Here is a 24,442-nt window from a genome sequence, read left to right on the forward strand (position 1 = left end):
TACTTTCATAAAAGTGAAAAGACAACCTACAGGATGGAAGAAAATGTGTGCAAATCACATATCTGATTGGGATCTGATATTCAGAATACATAAAGAATACCTGCAGCTAAGCAGCTAAAGGACTAATGACCTAATAAAAACAGGGACAAAGGACTTGTATGGACATTTCTCCAGAGATGATGTACAAATAGCCAGCAAGCACACAAACCTGCACGGAATATCATTAGTCATTTGGAAATTGCAAATCAAAACCATAGCAAGATGCCGCTTCACACTCACCAGAACGGCTATAATCAAAGAATTGAATGTTAAGTATTGATGGGGTTGTGCATGACCTGGAACCACTGTGGGTTTCTGGAGGAGTAAAACTGAAAAACAGTTTGGTGGCTCGTCAAAGAGTTAAATGTGGAATTATCCTATGACCCAGCAATTCCACCTTTTGGAAAAACACTCGAAGAATTGAAAACCTATTCAACAGATGCCTGTACAGGAATGTGATGCTGCACAGCATCACTAGTCACAACCACCAAGAATGGAAACAACCCAACAATAAATGGACATTAAATGAATAAACACATGTTGTACATCTATACACAGGGTGTTACTCAGCCATAAAAAGGATGAAGTTTGGAGTCATGTTTTACAATGTGGATGAGCCTCAAAAACATGCTAAGTGAAAAAAAAACACAAGAGGTTACATTGTATGGTTGGATTTATATGTAATATCCAGAATATGTAAATACAGAGCGACAAAGCAGGTTGGTGGAGGGGCTTGGGGAAGGAAAGCTGAATGGTACCTGCATCAAGGGTATGGAGTGTCCTCTGGTTGTGATGAACCATATAGAAGCAGTGTTTGTGTGGGCTCGTGAGTGTATGAAACACCGCCAAGCTGCATTCTTAACATGGTTAACTTTGTGTTGTCTGCATTTCACCTGAATTACTTAAAAAAAAAAAAAAAAAAAACCTGCAAAACCTCTCTAGAGGGTTCTTTTGCACTTAAAACCCAACCTTTATATCAGGGCCTGAAAGTCCCTCTGTGAGCTGCCTTTGCCTCTTTCCTCACTCTTAGCTGCCACCCCTCTCGTCTCGTTCAGAGTTCCAGCACTGTTCCCTGAACAATCCTATTGCTGTCCCAGCATCTTTGTTCTTGAGACTCTGTTCTCCAGGGCACCGAAATAGTGCACAGAGAGGTCCTCCCTCGAGGTCCTACTAATCTTACTCCAGAAAGTTCTTTCTTCCTCCCTTCCATAAACTCCACTCCTGTGAATTCTATGAGAACAGGAACCTTGTCTGACTTAGTTATGAATAGTAACTTCTATCACTTATTTTCTGAGCCTAAAAACATGGCTAGAAAAGCAATCTTGCAACAAGATTGCAAATGGAGTGAGGGAAGGAACACAGCATTTCTAGGTAGGAACTTACTGAATTCAAAGAGGGCAGGTGTGCCTGAAACTCTCAGATCCTCAAATCCTGTACAGTGGCAGCATTTCCATTAGAACAGGTAATGAATTATTAGTCAGTCAGCCACCTTAGCATCTATTACATGTCACATACTGTGCTCAGCTCTAGATACAGAGATAAGCAAGGCATGAACCCTTTCCTTGTGCTTAAAAATGAGACTCAACTCTAGGAAAGTTATGGTCGCTGGAGGGGAAGGGGATAGAGGGATGGGGCAACTGGGGGATGGGCATTAAGGAGGGCACGTGATGGAATGACCATTGGGTGTAATAACTGATGAATCACTAAATTCTACCTCTAAAATGCAATACTTCACTATGTATCAAGTTGAGTTTAAATAAAGTTCTTTTTACAAAGGTGATTTTGGAAAGACATGAAGTTGTGTATATGCATGTTTAGTAAAATAAAGGAGCATTTGAATTTCAAAAAAACCCCCAAAGTAGTCAAAGAATTCTATGGCTTTCCATTTTATTGGCCCCTTGGAAGAATTGTGTAGGTGCATCAAATAAACATAGACTTTACTATCAAAGAAGATACTATATTTTTTAATGGTTGTATTTGTGATGTTTAGTTTTATGATTTTTTAATAAACATTAGCGGGGGAGGGTGCCTGGGTGGCTCAGTCAGTAAAGCATCCGACTTGATTTTGGCTCAGCTCATGCTCTCAGGGTCGTCAGGCTTTGCATCGAGCATGGAGTCCACTTGGGGTTCTCTCTCTCCCTCTGCCCCACCCCCCACTCGTGCATGTTCTCTCTCTAAAAACAATGTAAAAATAATAAAAAATGAAAAACGTATTGGGTCAAAAAAAGTCCATGGAAATATTCTAAAATAATACCTAGAGGAAAATAATTCAACATTTTTTTTCAGGAATATAGATGTTTTGAATGAGATCTATACGTGGTACTGTCTTGAACTTTAGATAATATAATTTTGGGGAATCCCTGGGTGGCTCAGCGGTTTAGCGCCTGCTTTCAGCCCAGGGCGTGATCCTGGAGACCTGGGATCGAGTCCCATGTCAGGCTCCCTGCGTGGAGCCTGCTTCTCCCTCTGCCTGTGTCTCTGCCTTTCTCTGTCTCTCTGTGTGTCTTTCATGAATAAGTAAATAAAATCTTAAAAAAAAGATAATATAATTTTGGTTTATGTTGTGATAGCAATAATTTTAAGTACAAGGTAGTTAGAGTAGTGTGGGTAGTCACACTCATGAAATGCTTGCCTTAATATCAACAAGGCCTTTTTATTTACCTCATAAAATGTGTATTTTTTGCAACTCTACTACTGTCAGTCTGAGTTTATAATGAATATTGATGTTTGGGACAGATATCATGTCAAAAAATTTTAAGCATATTTAAAAACAAAATGCATTTGCTTGACTTTGTTCTGTGTAGTTCATTTTTAACACCTTGTATTATACATGTATTTAAACTTAAAAATTAGAAGAGGAGTTGGCAAATTATCTAAAAGACCACACAGTAAATGTTTTAGGCTATGTGGGCCAACAGGTAAATTTGAAAATATATGTAGGTATTTACATAAAATGTAAGAACCATTCTTCGCTTGCAGGCCTTTAAAAAAAACAAAGGCAGGCCAGATTTGGTTGATGGACTGTCATTTGGAAGACCCCTCGTGTAGAAGACAATTCTTAAACATCAGATCTCTCTCTTTACTATAAAACTTCTCAATTTATCTTACTATTTAACAAAAATAGTAATTTAAATCAATTTTATATTAGCGGGGCTAATGATTATGCAAATTAACTAATGATAGCTATAACTTCTTGATTTTCTTATTTCAAATATATTAAAAATAAACGATCATTCTAGCCAATAATTTCTATTTCTTACCTGGATTGCAATTTGACACCATGCTGGCATGGGTTCATCACACTTCCTCGACCTAAGTGAGCTACAAAGTGGTAACCATTCCAGAAGAACATATGGAAGAGAGAAAAAATTTTGTAGCATTTGTATAATCAAGCAGAAACTGAAATACTCAACTACAGAGACGTAAATGCCATCAAATCCGGAGACCACGGACGCCTAGCAGATCCTCTGAGCAGCGGCTGACTATGTGGTTTTCATTCAGCACTTCGAGGATTCCACAGGAAACTGGCAGTGTCCAGTGACAAATTCTGATGGTGCCAACCTCAGCGCGGGGTGTGAAGCTCCCAGCTGCTGGAGCCAGCTCTTCAGCCACCTGTCACCACCACCTGTCAACAACTGACCCACTCACGGCTACTGTACACGAAGTCTGACTTCATTCCTTCACATATCGAATGAAAAGTTAACGCAAGCACAGAAGGAATCATAAGTGCTATGAAGAAACAACTAAAGTAGAATTTTGATCACAAGAACACAGCAGGAAATAATGGGCAACAAACAAATCTATGATGGCACGTGAAACTGGAGCATGGTGTTAGATGTTCCTGAGACCGCTATGTGCCACCCCGGGACTCACCGCTGTAACCCAGAAGTCCTCTGGGTGGGACGCAGGCAATGCACCATTCGTTTGGGGCACACACCTGTACATTTGCAGCACAGGTATTTTTGAAAAAGGGGAATGAGCTGCATTTAGAAAGCAATAACGTGCATATTATAGTGTGGTTTTAAGAGTTACTAGAATGTATGCCATATCCAGATTTCTCTACCAAGGCTTATTGTCAAGGATAGGTGATTTTTAGAATTTCCCTGTTCACCTTATTTAAAGGAGATTTAACAGTTGAAAGACTTGTTACTTTTTACTACTCTAAACATAAAATACCATTCTGAAGTGGTGGAATTGATTAACTAGTAACTTTTCCATTGTTCATTCTAACATTGTCTACATATGAACTAGTGATCTGTTCCTAATATCGTCATCAATAAATTTACAGAGAGTCATGGTAATTCACTGTTTAAAAATATTTTCATACATTCAAGTCTCAACATGTTCAGTGTCTTCTGAACATCTTCACAGGTGTTTCTTTCACGCGAAGAACTCTGAAACAATCTCAAAAAGAACAGGGTAAATTGGGATTAGAAGCATGCGAGACTAATAATTTTAACAATAAAATTAGAATTTTGCATTTCTGGACTTGAACTTGCTATTAAGGAACTATGGATATGTAGCTAAAAACTTGATTTTCACCTCCAAAAAATTTAGACTTGTAGTTACCATGTATTTCCACAAGATGGACTTCTTGATGTTAGGATTTTTTTTTGTTTGTTTGTTTGTTTTTTGGGTTTGTTTTTTAAGCCATTTCAATTGTCTAAAAATTACTCCTATGATTTCAAAGTCCTTTTATGTGTTTTAAAATGTTTTTTTACAAAGACTTACGATATACTATTCCCATCATACCAGGTTAAAACCTGATAGTTCTAGAAGTAATTTCCTCTCACAAAATAATCAATTATGGTTTTTAACTCTTTTACACTCCTTAAAAATAGAATTTCTTTAATGTCTTAATATTCACTGTTACTTTAATAGGTAACCACATTTTATCTTGTGAAAATTAGAACAAATGATTTCTGAAGTCCATGCATAAAACCCTAATGACTCCAAGTAATAAAAAAAACTGTGATAATTCAGACATCGTATGTGATTGTTATTGAACAGGGAGGTGGAAATGTTTTTTTCCTAAGTCTTCGGGCTCTTAAGTATATACACTTTCTCTTCGAATTTATAGAACATATGAGAATTTATATACATATGCCATGTGTATCACCCATACCATGAGATTTATAAACTGCTTTTTAATTTTGTTCCTCCAACTAGGATGAGACACATTCGAGTCACCCATCAGAGCCTTCCTCAGTGCAGGATCATGTGTACCTACTAGGGACAGAGTGAACACACCTGATTCACGGTTTCAGCTGCTCTCTTGGCCTCTGTTGTACCAGATAAGGACGTGAAATATGGAAATACAACTTAGAGGAATCATTTATGATTAATAAAAATACAATATAGAAGTTAGATACCGTTGCCAAAATGTTTGGCTGTAATGAAAATATCTTTTATGGTATCTGAGAACCTTTAAGCCTAAAACAAACCAAAACCTCCACTGGGTCTCCTGTACCTTATTCTCATTTTGAATTTTATGTATTCATTAGTTATGGAACTTTACTTGGGAAAAAAAAAAAAAAAAACCAAACACGTGTCCCGTATGCCAAGTTACCTCTACCCAGAGGCCCTTCTTCCGAGCGGTACTGGTCCTTTCTGCGTTGGGGGCCAGCATGGTTTCCAACAGAAGCACTTTTTTCCTTGCTTTGTTTCATTGTAAGTACATGGATATTTCCATGTGAAGGAGATTGAAATCTTAGTATTTTAAACTGAATAACACAAAATAGGGAGCTGCTAGAACGTAGTTTGGAGTAGGAAAAAGTTTTTTTAGGTTGGCCACAAATAACGGGTTAGAACAGAGTCCAGGTATATATTAAATATACACTATGTCTACATACACACAAATGCTCTTATTAAAGAACCGGCTTCTAGCTAGAAAAGCATCTCATTTCACAGACAAAGCGAGGCTCAGGAGACAGAGCTGGAACTCTTCAACCATAACAGGGTTTTCTTCTGAAGAGTTTAATTCAACTCACTGACACCACGTTTGCCAGCATCTGGGACTGGTCACAAGGCCCTCGGGACAAAGTGCCGCCACAAAGGTTTGAGCAGTTTCCACAGCACCTGAGTCCCTTCAGTCTTAAAAAAGGTGAGCAGGAAAGGTCGTGGAAGCAGTGAGGCAGGGTGTGCAGTAAGGAGGAGAGAAGGACACGCGCCTGCTCCAGGGGCTGCTGGCCGCCACACCAGCGGCTACCTTACGGGAGGTGTAGGATGTGCGGGTCACGCTCACCTCCTTTAGAAGTTACAGCGATCCCTGGGGAGCGAGACCATCTTCCTAGAGAGAAAATAAGTATCCTGGTGAGCAGCGCAGAGCTGGGGGGGAAGCAACAGGGTCTGCGAGCGCCGAAAGTCGTGCTCCAAGCCACTGGGCTGCCTGCCTCACCATCCCCGGAGGGCGGGCGGGCTCATTGCTGCGGGGACACTTACTTATTCAAGGGCCAAATAAAAATACCTTTCGGGGAACATTAATTTTGTATTCATTTCCCCCCTTTGTACCAACATTACGTTTTCCCTTTGTGCGAGGGCAAATTTCCTCTGAATCTTCGTCTCTCATAACAGAGTTTTCCATAATGTTTGCAAATGGGAACCTAAAAATACTCAAAGACGGCCTAATTTTCATCGAGGTAGAACTTTCCACCAAGTTACTTATTTTTGGGTTCACCACCCAATGCTACATAAACTCAAACGACATCCAGTAACAGCATTTACAAAATAAAACACGCAAAGTTGGAATTCTCTTTTATGTGTCCGGATTTGATGGCTCAAAAGTAATAAAACTGGACTCATCGCACAGCTCTCCGTTCTAACAAATCTTATCCCAACTCCAAGAAAACGCAAAGCCCAGGTTCATTTCCTGCAATAAGTAGTCATTTAATTAAAGAACAAAATTAACAGGAATCAAAATGTTGCAGCTGTATTTTTTTTGTTAGACATTATATAAAAAAAAGGAAAGTATAATACAGTAAATAATCTTGTATAACATGAACTTAAAGAGTTCTCAAATGAACGGTGATCAGAATAAAAATGTCTTTTCAACATAATACTGAATGCCACTGCGCCACGTGTCGCACGTCAGAGGCCCGGAGGTGTGCCTGCGCATGCGTGTCGCCCGTCCTCCGTGTCGCTGCGCCACTGTAAGACTAGCTTCAAAGGCAAATGACAGTTTTCTGGGAGAGCGACTCTGGGTCCCCGCGGGGTCCCCACAGTTCCCACTCCTCAGACACCAGGGAGTGCGGGGCGTCCTCTGGTTTGTCCTCGTACAGGTGAGACAGCCCAGACGTCACCTGCCCGAGGGGTCCCGCTCCTCTCGCTCACACGGCAGGGAGTCTTCAGCTGAACATCAGAAAGTTCCCTGATGAGTGTTCAGTGTTGGTATCAAAAATTAAACACAAATTCTTCTCAGAAGAAAATCTCTATGGCCTGTGGAATCTGGGAATTACATAAAAAAAAAAAAAGACAATAGTTCAAAGGTCATACCTTCCCAGCTAAAAATTGCCCAAACCTTCCTCGAATAAACTTGCTGCCACTAGATGCCGCTCAGCCAGGCGACACGGAGGACACCAGGTGGACCCATTCGCTGCTAGTAGTGGGCCTCCAAGGGCTCCAGGGTCCCCGCGCTGGACCCCAAAAGAATTCCGATTTGCTGAATTCTGCCTGAAACTCGGTTTGAAAGCTGCTGGGGGAGCCCGGGGAAGGGCACAGAAAGGCCAAGGCCTCATCAGCGGAAGTGATGAATCCATTGATAAACTTCTGGAAATGAGAGTTATGGTTTTGCTCCTGTGAGGTGGTGACATTTAGGACACTTAAGAAAGTCTCATGGGACTAAAAAAAAAAAAAAAGTTCTTTTAAAAACTGATACTAAATGTGGCATAAAAATCTTGTAATTATTTCCTCATGTCCAAGTTTTGGGCTAACTCTTAAAATCCTATCATCTAAGCAAGATACTCACTGGGGACTTAAGAGAGATGATGTGTATCCTTAGCAGACACCTCTTAATAACGCATGACGGGAAAGCGTATTAAATGTTTTGACACACACATAACGCTAGGTAACAATTATTGTCCTTTTTAACACGGTGAACATTAAAAATAGCTCTGAATGTCTGAGTGAGCAAAGTTTATTCCTAAGCATTTCGGAGCATTTTGGGTAATAAGCAAAAATAAGATGATCTATTCCTGCCCAAATGTTTGCCAGTCATGGGGGGAAACCTTAGCAATTTTTAAACTATCTATTTGCATCGTTTCCTTCTGCTCTTGCAGCCTCCTCTTCCCCCTTAACGCACACCCCAGAACTGTCCTGGAGGATGGAACCCCCGACACCTGGTTCCGCTCCACAGCCACGCGGGACCTCCCAGGGTGAGCGCGGAGGCCTCTTCGGGACGAACCAGAAAAAGCAAGGGACGCACTATTTTGGTTTCGGGCAGTATCTAAATCCAGGATTTCCATTCTCTGTGTATCTGGGGCTCGAGCCTCGGGAGGCCCAGGGAGGAGTGATGGAGGGACTGGTCCGGGCACAGGCTGCTGCATCACAAGCACAGCCCTCAGGATGCAGGGATGCAGGGATGCAGGGAAGGGAGGACGTATTACTGCGGCCGTGGCACGACCGTGCAGCCCGTGAGCAAGGACGAGTCCGTGTCCCCCCACGCCGGCGCCCACGGGAGCCCCCCGGCACGTCTACGGCAGCTGGCCCGGACACGGCATCCGGCCCGCCGTGGAAGGTGGCCGATGCGTGTCTCCCATGGGGACGGAGGCTCCCCGACGCGGGGCCGCCTCTGCCTTAGGTGTGGCTACAGTCTCGGCCCCCAAATGGCCCGGCCACGCCGATCGCACCCCAATACCTGAGTTCGGGGGAAGCATCAGCTGGTGTTAAAGATGTGAATGGAAGTGTTAAGACAGGAACGAGTAAATGGGAGTGGCCCCCTGGCCCCCTGGCCGCACGCATGGGCGGGTTCTGTTACGCGGGGGTCTGCGCCTCACAGGAGGCGCGGCCAACGGACACCACGTCACCTTCGCTGCTCTGACACTCACCCTCCTAAACGCACACCAACTAGTCAAACCAGCGCCCCAAGTGATGCCGCCCTGCGCCGCGCCCGCCGCGCCCGCCCCGCCGGGAAGAAGCGGAGCCTGCGGAGCAGGTGCATCCGGGCGTCCGGGCGTCCGGGCGGCTCTCGCAGAGATGCTGACCTCGCTTACCTACGTACACAGACCTTGGTCCTTCTTTTCTTTCTAAAGCACCACCGCGTTATAAGGACCGCGACATTCACGCACACGGAAATCCCACCTTGTCAAATGCTTGCTTGATGCGTGTACCTCCATTTCGTTACTTTTGTATTCGTTTAGTTCCTTACGAATCGCTGCCTGAAATCGAAAAACAGGACATTGTCTCTCAGGACCCTGGGAAGTGAACGCGGGAAATGGGCACCTGGCCGGGGATTAGCACACACTTCCTAACATCGCTGCGCCCTGTACGACGGGATCAGAAAAAGAAACGACTGTAGGTCCAGCACTTGGCGTCTCACCATCATCGTGGTTCTCCCCAGCCCCTGCACGATTGTCAAGGTCCTCCCCATCCCGTGCATGATCGTCACAGTCCTCCCCAGCCCCTGCACGATCAAGGTCCTCCCCAGCCCCTGCATGATCAAGGTCCTCTCCAGCCCCTGCACGATCGTCAAGATCTTCCCCATCCTGTGTATGATCGTCAAGGTCCTCCCCAGCCCCTGCACGATCGTCACGGTCCTCCCCAGCCCCTGCACGATCTTCACGGTCCTCCCCAGCCCCTGCACGATTGTCAAGGTCCTCCCCATCCCGTGCATGATCGTCACGGTCCTCCCCAGCCCCTGCACGATCAAGGTCCTCTCCAGCCCCTGCACGATCGTCAAGATCTTCCCCATCCTGTGTATGATCGTCAAGGTCCTCCCCAGCCCCTGCACGATCGTCACGGTCCTCCCCAGCCCCTGCACGATCGTCACGGTCCTCCCCAGCCCCTGCACGATCTTCACGGTCCTCCCCAGCCCCTGCATGATCTTCACGGTCCTCCCCAGCCCCTGCACGATTGTCAAGGTCCTCCCCATCCCGTGCATGATCGTCACGGTCCTCCCCAGCCCCTGCACGATCAAGGTCCTCTCCAGCCCCTGCACGATCGTCAAGATCTTCCCCATCCTGTGTATGATCGTCAAGGTCCTCCCCAGCCCCTGCACGATCGTCATGGTCCTCCCCAGCCCCTGCATGATCTTCACGGTCCTCCCCAGCCCCTGCATGATCGTCATGGTTCTCCCCAGCCCCTGCACGATCATCAAGGTCCTCCCCAGCCCCTGCACGATCGTCAAGGTCCTCCCAGCCCGTGCATAATCTTCACAGTCCTCCCCAGCCCATGCGTGGTTGTCACGGTCCTCCCCAGCCCCTACACTGAGCACATCTTGAGGACCTGATGAAGGAGGATCACCAAAGTACTGGGGAAGCCTGGCTCTGGGGGATCTCACTGGGAATTCCGCAGTTAGGTCATTTGGAAGCTCTTCCAACGCTGGGTCATGTGGGCAATGGTGTCGCGGTCACACACAGGTGAGGCACGCATCACAGCGCCGTGGGGCCCATCCCCTCCAGCCCCTCGGGTGAGCCCCCCAGGGGCCAGCTGAGGGCCGGGAGGCAGGAGCCTCGGGAGCAATCCTGCTTCGCTCAAACCCTCCTGCTGCCAGCGACGCCCGTGGCCCCTCGTGGCTGCGCCGGCGCCGCTCCAAACACCTCCACCAAGGGACGCCCCGAGGCAGCCACCGCGGGCAGCCGCACCCCAGCAGGAGGCAGCCCTTGGCCGTGAGCGAAGGCACGAGGCCCGCGTTCCCCCCCCCCCCGGGGCTGCAGCGGCGCCCTCTGAGCCCTTCCAACAGCACGTCCCCGGTGGCAAGGACGACACGTGCCCCCCAGGCACTCGCCGGGGCTTCCGTGAAGCGGCGCTGGCGGGCAGGCCCAGGGCCTCCGTCCCGGCGGAGCGAGGCGGGGACCGCGGCCGCTCAGGTGCTCTGGGGCCCGCGGAGACACTGCACACCAGACCGGCGGGATGGATCCAGAGCCACCTCTGTCTACACTGCCCGATGCCTCGGCTCCACGCCCCTGTGTCACTGGTTGACTCCGCTTAAACTTCTGTCCTTGCCTTTGCTTCACCCTCCAGACCAGCATCTCAGCTCCCACGCTGCTGACATTCGGGGCTGGGTCACCCTTGGCTGGGCCCGTCCGTGCACCACGGCAGGACGGGTGGCTTCCCTGGGCTCTCCCCACCCCTGCCAGTGCCACCCGCTTCCTTGTGACAACCAAAAATATCTCCAGATCAACAATGTCCCCAAGGGCAGTGTCCCCGAGCTGAAAACACTGCCACGACCTGATTACCCCGTGAGGCCATCGGGGTCGGCCCGACAATGGCCCAGGCGCCGTTTCTGCCGCGGGTGGGACCCACCATCTGGGAACGATCCCGCTGGTCCACCACGGTTTGCCCTCCTTCCCTGGTGCCACCCCCCGACCGGCACAGACGGGTGCGCTCCGTACCTTGTCTGCCGCGGACAGTCGCGTCCAGGGTTTGTCCGCCCGTCTGTCATAATCCTGAGCTTTGGCCACTTCCACGTAATCGCTGAATCGGATCAGAATCTTCCTGTCTCGCAGCTCATCAACCGTGGGTCTCTGGTTAAGCTGAAATCAAAGATCACCACGGTCACCGCCACCTGCCAAAGCGCCCTGCTTCCAGGCCTCCGAACAAACGGCACGTGTCCATAGGGACACTGCAAACTCGGGCACTCTGACATACAACCCGAGGCCAACACCCTCCAGTGGGAAGGCCTGACGACAGCCCCCGACACGCTTCATCAGGGGCTCACACCCCGTGGCCCGGCGGCAGGCAGGACACAGCCCAGGCCCGGGGAGCGCAGGCTGCCCCCGGCGGAGGCCACTTGCTCCAACTTGCATTGGTCGAGCCTTAAAGTCCTGAGAGCGGACACTGCCACGACCAGCACTGAAAGCCCAGCTCAGGGAGGACAGTGTTCACCTCCCGCCCCTGGCGTCACCCCTGCCAGCACGGGACGACGGGGACATGCCAGGAGGTATCGAGATTCGATCCGGGCCCTGGAGGTAGATGGGTTTGCGGAGCTGCTGCCCAGGCTGGCCCTTGACCTTCACCGAGAGGCCCGTGTACACGCCCTAGAGCCTAATAAAGCTTCTGCAATCGAGAGCTTCCAGAAAAGCTACGGGAACCACGGAGCCCACAGGTAAGCGAACACTGACATCCAGGGATGCTCTTAGCACGGCGTAAAGACCTCAGGCAGCGAAGATGCCCAGGCACCGCCTGGCTCCCTGGAAATACGTGGAAACATCCTTGGGCTCGTCCTGCTACACGAGTGGCTCTTGGGCTGGGCAAGGGCCTCATCACAGGCACAGAGGGCCTCACCGCGGGCACCAAGGGTCACACTAAGGGTCAGACCACGGACACAGAGGGCCACACTGCGGGCCTCACCATGGGTGGCAGGGGCACCCTTCCCATGTCTGGGGAGTGTTGAATTCGCTGCTGCGCAGGAAGACGTCACTCTGCGACCCAGTGACGCCCCCCGCCACCTGCCCCACCGCTACCAGCGCACCTGTCACCCGTGTCTCAGGATCCAGGGGGTGAGAGGATTAAATCATAGTACCTTTCTTGTCAACCTTTGCTTGATTTCTCTTCTTTCTTCCTGCTCTGTCTGGTCATTCCTTTCTGTGAAAGGTTAAAACAGAAAGAAAAGAAAAAAGAAAAGAAAGAAAAACGGGTTGAGACTCTCCTCCTCTTGGCAGGTTAGAGAGCTCACCCTGCATTTCTGGTGGCTGAGGAGGGACACCAGGGTCACCTCCCATCACGGCCGGCTCTCCTCCACGTGGCCAGCACCACTCAGACCGTGGTCTCCCCGCCCCGAGGGAAGCTCTGCCCACCTTGCAGCCTTTCTCCGCGTCACGACCCACTGCATACACGCGGCTGTGCACTGACCTACCAGAGAAACAGAGGCAGCTCTCCTTCCTCTCTCCCCATCAAACATCTACCCTCGGGCAGCCCGGGTGGCTCAGGGGTTTAGCACCGCCTTTAGCCCAGGGCGTGATCCTGGGGTCCTGGGATCGAGTCCCACGTCAGGCTCCCTGCATGGAGCCTGCTTCTCCCTCTGCCTCTCTCTCTCTCTCTCTCTCTCAAGAATAAATAAAATCTTAGAAAAAAAAAAACAATCTCTGTGTTTGCAGATTTACGTCCAGGAATATACGTGATGCACACAAATACTTTACTAGGATCAGTACATGTACGTACACGTGACCACCGATACCCCTATCACATAGGAATATTACACGTGAACGCTAACGGGACTGTCGCTGCCCTTTTCCCCCTTCTACTTAATAGGGACGCAGACTTTCAGCCAACAGCACACGATAAGGAACACCCTCTCCTGGGGCGCCCGGGTGGCTTGGTGGCTGAGCATCTGCCTTGGGCTCAGGGCGTGATCCCAGGATCCGGGATCGAGTCCCACGTCGGGCTCCCCGCATGGAGCCTGCTCCTCCCTCTGCCTGTGTCTCTGCCTCTCTCTCTGTGTCTCTCATGAATAAATTTTTTTTTTTTTAAGAAAAGGAACACCCACTCCAGACTCTGGGCAACATATGCTCGCCTGGAATTGATCTTTTCGGGGTGTATTTTCCACCAGGAGCCCAGCAGACTCTCCGCTGCAGAAGCGAGCTCACTGACGGGGCCTCCCTGAGCTCAGCTTGGCCGCTGAGTTGTGACTATGAACATCCAAGCTGTGCTCATACCTACACTCGGGAGCTAAAAATAGAGCAGAACGCAGAGCCGTGGTGTAAAATGCAGGCTTCGCCCTGGGATACGAGATAATGGATGTCCTATTTCTGGCGCTCTCTGTTGCTAAATAAAGCCTCAGGTCCAGGACTGTAGGAAGTTCATTCCTGGGAAGGGAAGCTCATCTGCCAGCACCCGCTCCTAGAAACACGGCTGGTTCGAGAAAGGGGAGCCGTGCTGCTCGCGGCTGACATCATCTCACATCATCTGCCTTTTCTTTTTTTTTTTTTTTTAATTTTTTATTTATTTATGATAGTCACAGAGGGAGAGAGAGAGAGGCAGAGACATAGGCAGAGGGAGAAGCAGGCTCCATGTACCGGGAGCCCGACGTGGGATTCGATCCCGGGTCTCCAGGATCGCGCCCTGGGCCAAAGGCAGGCGCCAAACCGCTGCGCCACCCAGGGATCCCTCATCTGCCTTTTCTTAAAAACATTCCGCACCTTTGTGCATTTGGGGGACCGGGTTCACGGGTGTCAGACTCGTTGCGCTCTTCGGTGACTTTATTATTTTTTTATTCTTTATTTATTTATTTTTTTTGGTGACTTTTTTTTAAAAGGAAGATTTGTCTCGCATTTGGACGGTTCAGAAAAGGACGCGAAGCCCTTTTATGTTCTTGGTTCATAATCCAAAGGATAAAGCAGGAGAAAGCACACTTGGAAGCTCTCCTCACAAAGTTGATGATACAATCAAGAAAAAGATCGTGTCGGGGCGTCTGGGGGGCTCCGTCGGCCACATGCCGGCTCAGCTCACGATCCCGGGGCCCTGGGATCGAGTCCCGCGTCGGGCTCAGCGCTCAGTGTGGAGTCTGCGCCTCCCCCCCGCCTCCCCTGCTCATGTTCTCTCTCTCTTTCTCTCTTTCTCTAACAAATAAAATCTTTAAAAAAAAAAAAAAAAGAAAAAATCGTGGGAGTATCAATATAAGGCCAATGATGGGATTTTCGGTCATGACATGAGGCGAATTCCTCACATTTCTTATAAACAGGCCATGGACAAATGCCAGGCGCAGCCTCCACGTGAAAACGGTAACAAAAAAACCGAATCGTAGGTTTTCATCACCAACAGTGTCCCCACCACGGTCTCACGGTGCCCCAGGTGTTCCGGAGAGCGGCTCCCTGAAGGTGGCCAGCAGGGCCCCCTCTGGGCCAGGTGCTCTGTCGGGCGCCAGCCCCAAGAAGTCGTCCCTCAAGCCCGAGCCTACGGGTTCTCTCTCAGCTCCACCTCGTAATGGGTTCGTGGACCCAGACCCAGAAAACCCCGCGCCTTATGCAAACCCGGGGATCCCTGGCCATAGCGCCTCCATTCCCCGCTGTTCTGCAAACAGGGCCCGGGGCGTGGACAGCCACATTCCCGCCGTCTGCGGGTCACCAGAGGTGCACGGCTGCCTCCGATGCGGGGCTCAGCTCACCGCCCCTGGAGCTGGGCAAGCTTCGGCGCTCTCCCTCCCAAGAGTCGTGTTGGAAAGCGGATCCCCCCTCAGCGAGCGTCCTTCCCAGGGAAACGAGGACAGCGGCGCCACACCACAGGGCTGGTGGCCACCAACGTGCGCACGCGAGCGAACCCCGTGTACGCTGCGGGGCCCTGACAAGGGACTGTCGGGTTTGGGATCATCAGCTGCAAAGCGGCCACTGTGTCCGATTCATGAAGGACACCCAAGGCCGAGTCCTGAGCGTCCCTCAGACCCGATCACAGTAAGCGATCAGGGGAGCAGATACGCCGTGATGACATTCTAAGCATCGATTTTGGGCAGGAAACACAGTTTTCTTCAAACACCTTTGAAGCCCGTGCCAGCGGCTGGTGATGATGCTGGACCAGATATGGATGGTTGCCCTATTTGCTCAGTGCCACACAACAGAACAAAACAGTCACCCACGCCCCCTCCCCACCATGGGCAGCCCGACGGCTCCGCGGTTTAGCGCCTCCTTCAGCCCAGGGTGTGATCCTGAAGTCCCAGGATCGAGTCCCACTTCGGGCTCCCGTGCATGGAGCCTGCTTCTCCCTCTGCCTGTGTCTCTGCCTCTCTCTCTCTAATAAAAAATAAAAATAAAAAGAGTCCCCCTCCCCCCCAAGAGCTAGCAGAGAGTTTTGCAGGTGCTCCCTCCCACTCAGGGCACTCCAGAAGCTCCTGAGCTCCAGGCACACCTGGCCGGTTCGGCGGTAAGGTGGGACTGGCACAGCCACAGCGGAGGAGCCCGTTCCCCCCGCACGCCCAGGCGGGTGCACGCGGTCCCCGTTATCCACTCACCACCTGCATTCGCCGAGCACCGGTTCTATTTTTAAGGCTCTGACGTTTGCTCGCAAAGAAAGGCCAATACGATGGGAGGCGCCTGCTGGCGGGAGGACCTGGGGACCCAGCATTGCGGCACAAGCCCTCCCCGGAGGGCTGAAGCCCCTGCCCCAGGTCCCACCTGCCCGCAGACTCCCAGCCTGGGGCTGTGGGGCACCTGTGACTTAGTGGATTCAGGAATAAGTGGTGGAATTTTTAAGAATTCAGATACTTGGCAACTGACATAGCTGGACTTTCCTGGTCTCGCTGATCAAGCAGGGAATCCCTGACAAGCTTGTCCTTAAGTCCTCAGGTGTGGCCAAGTTCACACAACACGGAAGAGGGGGGACCGTCTCTGACGTCTGACAACAGAGACAGGAATCCCTTATCTCAGGGTGGAAGCACAGAGTCCTGTCCAGCCACGGCCCTAACTTTATGAAAAGGGGTTCACCGTAAAAAAACAAACAAACAAACAAAAAACCCAAACTCCGAATATCTGTAGCATTCATCACGTAAAGAGGAGAAAAAGAATGAAAATACTTGAAGGATCCAGGCCGAGAGTCTGTTGACCAGACCAAGAACTCTCTGAGAAACACTTCTAGGGGGTTTCCCCGCCCGAAACCACCAGGACTTTATTGACACAGAGCAGGGTCCTCTGTACCGTGGAGGCGGGTGTGGACGCTATGGTCACGCACCCGCCTGGACACACGGGTGTCCCCTGCGGGTTCCCCAGGGTTTCCCCGGACCCTGCAGCCGTCCGCTGCCCACCCCGCCCCCGTCGCTGCAGCACCCTGGGGCAACGTCCTCGCGCCCTGGGGCTTCTGACACTGTGCACCCCTGGCCTGTGACCTCTGCGGCCCTCAGGACTCCCCTCCCAAGCCGCCAGGGGAACCTGCCAGAAACCCACCGGGGTGCGGGATGCGAGGAGGCTGCTGAGCCTTCCCCTAACCGGGATACCCCGCTGGGAGGAGAGCTGAGCTGTCTGTTTCCCTCTTCCTTTTAAAGGGGGGATCTCCGAGGACACAACTTTCCCTGCGGGCTGGCTCGGCGCCGCCGCACCTGCCGCACCTGCGCACCTGAGGGCGGAGCCAGGGCCCTCGCTACTCACGTTTCAGGATGTTTCTCCTCTCCAGCTCCTCCACGGCCGGTCTCTGGCTCAGCCGTCTGCGGAAAAACACCAGGATTACGTTCTGCACCATGGTGGCCGCCGCAGACCCCACCTGGGCTGTGCCAGGGGCAGAGGTGGCCGCGCCCGGAGATCCAAGACCGCGTCCCCACAGCCGGAGGAGGGGAGGGGACCAGCCGCCGGCCCCCTGCCGGCCAATCCCGGCTCCGTGGAGCGGTCGCCCTCTGTCACGGAGCTCCTCCGGGGGCGGCCCCCGCGCCTCCTCGGGACGTGCAGCTCATTTCCAGACCTGCCGACCACCGCCACTGGAGGGACGACCCCCGGGACCGAGGAAGCCCCTCCTGCCCGGGCCGAGCATGGGCGGCCGCTGCCGCAGCTGCCTGTCTCCGCGGCACCTGTCCCGCTCCCGTCCCAAGCAACCCTGCCGGCAGCCCTCGCAGGGGGAGTGACGGGAGCGCCGCCTCTCCTCCCCCTGCTCCTCCTCCCCCTCCTCCCCCTCCTCCTCCCCCTCCCCTCTGAGCCGAGCTGCAGCCCAGGGAGGGGCGGCCCCACCCGCCTCCCCAGGGGCCCCAGGTCCCCCCACCGCCCGACCCCTCCCGCACCCCTCCCAGGCTGGCGGGCGGAGGACGAGCCTTTCCAGCGGTTTCGCAGTGAAGGACTCGGAAGATCCAGCCAAAAACAAATACATAAGATAAATAAAAGGCTTGTCAGGGGAGAGAGGCGTAATTAGCCAAAACCAGCGCCAAGCTCCAATTATTTCTGTGACTCCGATAATGCTGTCCCTGGGTCGGAGCCAGGAGCCGTCCCACTTCCGGACGGTTCGCCACCGCGGGAGACAACGGGGCTGAGCGCGGGCACGCCCAGAATCCGGGGCCACAGCCCTGCTCCCCAAAGAGGACGCGGCCTCCAGAAATACTTGTCTCCTCTCCAGGAGCCCTGTCCCGGCACAAAGCCGAGGGCGTCCCCAGGGCCTGGCCGCTCCTCCCTCCGGGGGCACAGCCGGCGGCGGGCTCGATGGGTGCCTCGGGGGGTGGCTGGGGGGCGGCTGGGGGGTGGCTGGCTGCCTGACATCTCGCCCCCATGTCTGGAGGGATCTGCCCCTGCCCCCCCCCCGACGCCGCCGGGCGGGGACCCCAAGGCTCCCGATCTCCCTCTCAGCAGAGGCGGGTGTTTGCCCGGAGCCAGGAGTCCCCGCCCCCGACAAGGCTCTGCACAAGTCCCCCCTGCCCTGCAAGGCTCCGGGCTGAGGAGGGAGGCAGACAAACAGTAATAAAAAAAGAAAAATGAACAAAACCATTCCAGAGAGCGCATCGCCCCGGAGGGCGTAGACAGGGCCTGTGACAAAAGAGCGACCGTGCAGGGGGAGAGGGCTTAGGGGAGACCCGCTCCCTGAGACCCACACGAAGAGGAGCCAGCCAGGGGAAGGCCACACCTCTCTGGCTGCAGGGTCCCCCCCCCTTCACACAGGGGCCTGAACACGGTGGCAGGGTGGGGGCAATCACGGCAGGCTTCGTGGAAGGGGAAACTCTGGGCAGAGCGGTGCAGAGTCCATAGGAGGGGAGGGTACAGCGGCCGGTGACTGGGCCGCCTGCGGGGACTCTGGAGGACGGAGGCCAGAGTTTCTTGGCCCGAGGAGCACCCCAAACCTCCACTGGCACCCCCCGCCCCGCCGCTTCTTGCTGGGGGCCTGTCTTCTCTTCCAAGGTGACGGCCAATCGCAGGCTCGCCCAGGAGCCCGAGACCCGGGAGCCGATGCACTGGCACCTGGCGAGGCCGGCTCGGCACCCAGCAGGCTCTCACAAGACGCCTCGCAAACCCACCCCGGGCGCTGCCAACCGGCCAGGGACGGGGTTCCCAGAGAGGCACGTCGCCCAATTCCCGGGTCCCTAAAGAGCGGGGACAGCTCGCCACCAAGATCTAGGCCATCGGCCCGGGTGGGGTCGGGCTGCGCCCTGCGGGGCTGCAGCTGGCAGGGGCCTCCTCCTGGATGTCACCGGGCGGGGCACCTCCGACAGAGCTGGACGGGGCAGTCCTGGGGGGACGGGGTGGGCTGCTGGGGGGGTGGACAGGGGACGAGTTCTGGGTGGGACATGGGGGGCTATGGGGGGGAAGGGGGGCAGTCCTGGGAGGACGGGGGGGGCTGCGGGGGGGGACGGGGGCAGTCTTGGGGAGGACATGGGGGGGATGGGGGGGACAGGGGGCAGTCCTGGGGGGGACATGGGGGGCTGTGGGGGGTACAGGGGGCAGTCCTGGGGGGATGGGGCAGGCTGCAGGGGGGTGACAGGGCAGACCTGGGGGGGACATGGGGGGCTGCGGGGGGGTACGGGGGGCAGTCCTGGGGGGAACATGGCGGGCTGCAGAGCAGGGGACAGGGGAGCAGTCTTGGGGGGGACGGGGCGGGCTGTGGAGGGCCAGGGACAGGGGGCAGTCCTGTGGGGGACAAGCAGGCTGCAGACGGACAGGGATGGGAGGAGTCCTGGGGGGATGCAGTGGGCTGCGGAGGGGTGAGGACGGGGGCAGTCCTGGGGGGGGACCAAGCAGCTGCAGAGGGGGCAGGGGGGACGCCAAGAGCAGATGCGCTCGGTAGCCCCCTCTGGACCCTGCAGCTGCTGTCCACGCAGGGCAGAACCCACCACAAGGAGGCACTGGGCTTCCCAGGGCCGGGACCCCCTCGGGCAGGAAGGCGGGTGCTGCACACCCACGAGCGGCCAAGGGCCCCGTGAAACGTTCAGCACGCAGGGAGGGTGCTGGCCTGGGGGCAAGAAGGCTGCAGACTCCAAATTCACAGCCAGGAATCGGAGCCCACGCGCCACGACGCTCCGCCCACTTGTGCCTGCACCTCGGCCCCGCTCGCCGCTGGGGGTGAGGCTGCCAGACGCACGAGGGGCGGCAAGCCCACCACTGTCCAAGCAGACGGCAGGACGACAGCTGCGTTCCAGAGCAGGCTGTGAAGGCTCGGAGACGCAGACGGGTCGGGCTCACCGCCCGGGGACCCCAGGGCCGGCACACAGGTGACTACTCGCAGCGAGTCCAGGGGGCACTCGAGCGAGGGAGACGCCTGCCTGTGTGGGGCCCCGGGCACCTGCACCCCGAGCCTCATGGCCAGGGGCCCTCAGAGGCCCTGCAGACACACCCCAGGGTGGCTGGGCTGGGAGCCGGGGGCGAGGCCGCGGGGAGGGGTGCGGGCGGGCTCTGGCACCCGAGGGATTCCCCAGCTCCTCCTGGAGGCTCCCCCCCATTCAGAAGCGCACCCCAGAGAGTGACAAGTGACGCGCAGGTGCCGCTGGGGAAGACACGGACTATTTCTGACTCTTCCCACGGAGAAAGCTTCAGTGTGGCAGCTAATTACGGCTCCGTGGGGGCGCGGCGCCCAGAAAAGCCGCGTGGGGGGAGAGAGGCTCGTGCGCGCTCGTCTCCCTGGCCTCGTCCCCGTCTGTGCACGTGGGAGAGGAGGGGACGCCAGCGCCAGCCCAGGGCCGGGAATGTGTCGGACGGGCCCCCGGGGCTGGAACAGGAGCCTCGGTAGGGAGCAGCCAGCCAAGGGCGAGCCGAGGGATGTGGACCTGGGGGGACACGTACGCATGTCGGCGGGGGTGTCCCCACGAGGGGCCTTCTGCCTGCCCCGGGACAGATCTGTGCTGGACACCTGTGCCACACCTGACCCTGTGCTGGGAGCATGGGGAACAAGGGAGGACGCGGGAGATGGAGGGTGGAGTGGGCACGGCGCGTGGCAGTGAGGGGAGGTGCCACGGCAGCCGGCGACCAGGGTGCCCGCGTGGGCCTTGCGAGATAAAGGACGCAGTCGCACCGTCCTTGAGTCTCCGGCTCTGCACGACGGGGTCACGTCTCCATCCCGCCGGCCCCAAGGGCCCGTCGAGGCTGGGGCACCTGCTACTGCCCCCCCCGACCTGGGCCCCCAGCCCCCAGCCCTCACCAGCCCAGAGAACACGGAAGACGAGGGCCCAGCGCACAAACGGAATCAACGCTGCTCACCTGGTGGCTGCTTCCAGCCCCAACCCGAGGGGCTCAGTCTCTAACCTGCTGGCAGCCTCCGCGCCGGCCAGGACCCCCAGGAAGACTCCTCCATCAGACCCACCTCCATTCGTCCCTCCATCAGACACTCAGACCTCCCCCCACCAGGGCCTGCACCAGCGTAGACGCGGGGTGGAGCCTGTGCCCAGCCACCCGCTGCGCCGTCACGCAGCCCCCACCCCATCCCACTGCCCAGGGACCGCGGGCTCGAGAAGCTGACCTGGGCCAGCGGCGCAGGGACCTCCGTGCTCCCCACACCCCCAGCCCCCCGCACCCGGGCAGGGCTGAGCGGCTGGCTCGGAGCAGGGGCCGGGAGCAGGAGAGCTGCTGCATCTGCACGGGGCCTAGAAGAGCCGCAGGAACCTCCGTGGGGCCCCCTCCCCTCCGTGGGCACCTGGGCCTCGCACCAGAAGGCAGAGGCTCCATCCTGAGCGGCCCAGGCCACCTCCGCGTCCACGTGAGGACGGCGCCCTGGAGGCTCACCCTGACCACGATGGACTCACACGGAGAAATACACCTGTGCTGGGCGAGGGCACTGAGGTTTGGGGTGTCGCCACAGCACCGTGTGACCTCGGGAGGTACAGCTCAGGCCACAGCTGGCTGTGACCCTGGCCCTGCTCCCCCAGGGCACCCTACTCCCCAGGGAACCTAGACCCCCAGGGTACCCAGTTTCCCCCACAAGGCCCGCAGCCCCCCCCCAGGGTACCCTGCCCCTCCAGGAAACTGCATCCCCAGGGCACCTGCCTCCCAGGGCCCCCTGGCCCCCCCAGGGCACCCAGCTCCCCCCCAGGAAACTCTGCATCCCCAGGGCACCTGCCTCCCAGGGCCCCCTGGCCCCCATTCCATGGCACCCTGACCCCTCCAGGGCACCAGGCCACACAAGTCAGGCCCTGCCTCCCGCCTCCACCTGCAGCCCGGACCAGCCCAGAGCCTTCGGCCGACCGAGGTGCGTCCGGCGCAGGAAGCATGGAAGTCCAGGAGGATCAAAGGCGTGGGTGCCCCTCTGCCCCACACCACTGGGGTCAGGGGGCAGCCTGGCCACCAGACCCACCAAGGCTCCGCCGTCCAATGCACGTCTGTCTGGGGCTTGGCCAGACCCCAAGAGCACGGCCCCAGCACCGTCCAAGGACTGTGGGGGGGGGTGATGGGGGAGTGACGGAGTGGGGGTGACAGCGCAGGCCAGACCCAGCTCAGTGGCTGGGAGGGGTGCTGGCAGGGAGGCTGGTGCAGGAGCCTGTGCCCGACGGAGCCACCGAGAGCAAGAGCCACCTGCACGCCCGCCCTGGTCTCTGCTGCCAGAAGGTTCACGACGGGCCTGGGGACAGTACCGACCCTGAAGCCCCAGGCTTCGATGAGGCCCACGATCCCGAACTCTGATCTGCTCCTGTGCTTGTGAGGGCCTCGCCACCTCTCATCTGCCAGGGAAACTGAGTCACAGGGGTCCCAAACTCCCGGTCACCCCGACCCCTGTAAAAAGCGGCACCTTCAGCACGCTCACTGGACATCTTCCTTGGCCGGCAGCCGCCCCGTGGGACGGGCCACCATCGGGCTCAACGCTGCACACGGGCCCCACGGCCCTGCCCACCTCTGTCACCAAGGCTCCCACCCAGGGGGCGCCCCCAGCCTCACCTTTGCCTCAGACCCTATCACCCACTGATGACCATCTGCCAGAAAAGCCGCAGAGCCCCCCAACCCTGATCCTCAGAGAACGGCTAATGAGACCCCAGGGAAGCCTCTGGAAACCCTGCTCCGGGGCCCATGCTTGCCTATGCCCAGGGGGACACGGCTCCTCTGCCTGCAGAGCACGGAGCACCCAGGAAAGGGCAATGCGGGACCTCAGAGGGACCCTGGGCCTCCTCCATGCCCCTGGGGTCGTGTTGGGGACTAGATCACGCTCCACTGGCTCCTGCACGTCCCGCCCTGGCCCAGCTTGTCCTCAACACTCAGCCCTGATGGGGCCCTGACTGGATTCACACCTGCCTGCAGAAGTGCTCTTGGGGGTGCAGCAGTGGCTGCCAAGGTGAGGGGCGTGCATCTCGGCCTGGGTCACTGTGACCTTCAGTCCTGACCTCGCCACCCTCCAGCTTGGTGACGTGAGAGGCCACCCAGGGCTCCTCACCTGCTCTTTCCTCCCCTGAAAACAGGAGGATGACCATGCCTACCTCACGGGGTGGCTGCCTGTTATGGGAACCCACCAGGAGCCTGGCGCCCAGCAGGCCCAGCACCCAGGAGCCCGGCATCCAGAAGCCCAGCACCCAGCAGGCTCAGCACCCAGAAGCCCAGAGCCCAGCAGGCCCAGCACCCAGGAGCCTGGCACCCAGAAGCTCAGCACCCAGCAGGCCCAGAGCCCAGCAGGCACAGTGCCCAGGAGCCTGGCACCCAGCAGGCCCAGCGTCCAGAAGCCCAGCACCCAGAAGCCCAGCACAGGCCCAGCACCCAGCAGGCCCAGGGCTGAGGCAGCTCCTGAGCGGCCTGCACGGCGCTGGGCTGCAGGGAACCGGGAGCTGCAGAGGGACAGCAGGCCTGGCTCGGGGGGCGCGTGGGTCGCGGGCAGGATGCCCCAGCTGCCAGCACAGCCCACTTCAGACGTGAGCCCCAAACCCCCACTTTATCCAGGGCTGAGGTTCAAGCCCATGTCCACCGTCACCTCGGCGTCACCTCGGTGTCCCCTCGGCGTCCTCTCAGCGTCCCCTCGGCGTCCTCTCAGCGTCCCCTCGGCGTCCCGTGAGAAGCGAGAAGGGATTCCCTCCGAGGAGGCAGCGGGCCTTTCTGGAGAAGCCGCAGCTGCCGAGCAGACAGCTCCACACCCACGGGCCGCCGGGCTATTCTGGGAGCCCCCCCGCCCCCCAGAACACCGATCCCGCCACCCCGCCAGCCTGGAGGCACCAAGGCAGGCTGGCACCCCTCCCTGGGACGGCATCCCCGGCAGGGGCGGCGTCTCTGCAGTCATTCCACGGGGATTCCTCACGTCCCATGCGGGCCCCTGCAGTGCGCTGGCTTCGGGGAGCGCCCACGGGGTGCTGTCAGGCAGCAGACCCACCGGGGCTTCGGGGCCAGCCTGAGAGGGAGGGTCAGGGGGCGAGGGGCCTCTCGAGGGGGTGCCCCAAAGACCAGGCCACAGAAAGGGCAGG

At 55.9% G+C, this 24,442-nt stretch overlaps 1 protein-coding gene across 7 annotated transcripts in view; it reads right to left on the reverse strand.

Annotated features, from left to right (window-relative positions):
• Positions 1-6,915: 6,915 nt before the first annotated feature.
• PHACTR3 (phosphatase and actin regulator 3) overlaps positions 6,916-24,442 on the reverse strand; it is a 213,045-nt gene continuing 195,518 nt past the window's right edge. For all 7 annotated transcript variants that reach the window (XM_055308034.1, XM_055308068.1, XM_055308054.1 and 4 more), the window contains 5 exons: positions 17,262-17,317; positions 12,716-12,777; positions 11,586-11,726; positions 9,334-9,410; positions 6,916-7,482 (listed from right to left, as the gene is read on the reverse strand). In XM_055308034.1, coding sequence (XP_055164009.1) covers positions 7,467-7,482; positions 9,334-9,410; positions 11,586-11,726; positions 12,716-12,777; positions 17,262-17,317 — 352 coding nt within the window. In that variant the 3' untranslated portion in view covers positions 6,916-7,466. The remainder of the gene's footprint in view (positions 7,483-9,333; positions 9,411-11,585; positions 11,727-12,715; positions 12,778-17,261; positions 17,318-24,442) is intronic.

The sequence above is a fragment of the Nyctereutes procyonoides genome, unplaced genomic scaffold (assembly GCF_905146905.1).
Source record: "Nyctereutes procyonoides isolate TBG_1078 unplaced genomic scaffold, NYPRO_anot_genome, whole genome shotgun sequence".
Classification (NCBI taxonomy): domain Eukaryota; kingdom Metazoa; phylum Chordata; class Mammalia; order Carnivora; family Canidae; genus Nyctereutes; species Nyctereutes procyonoides.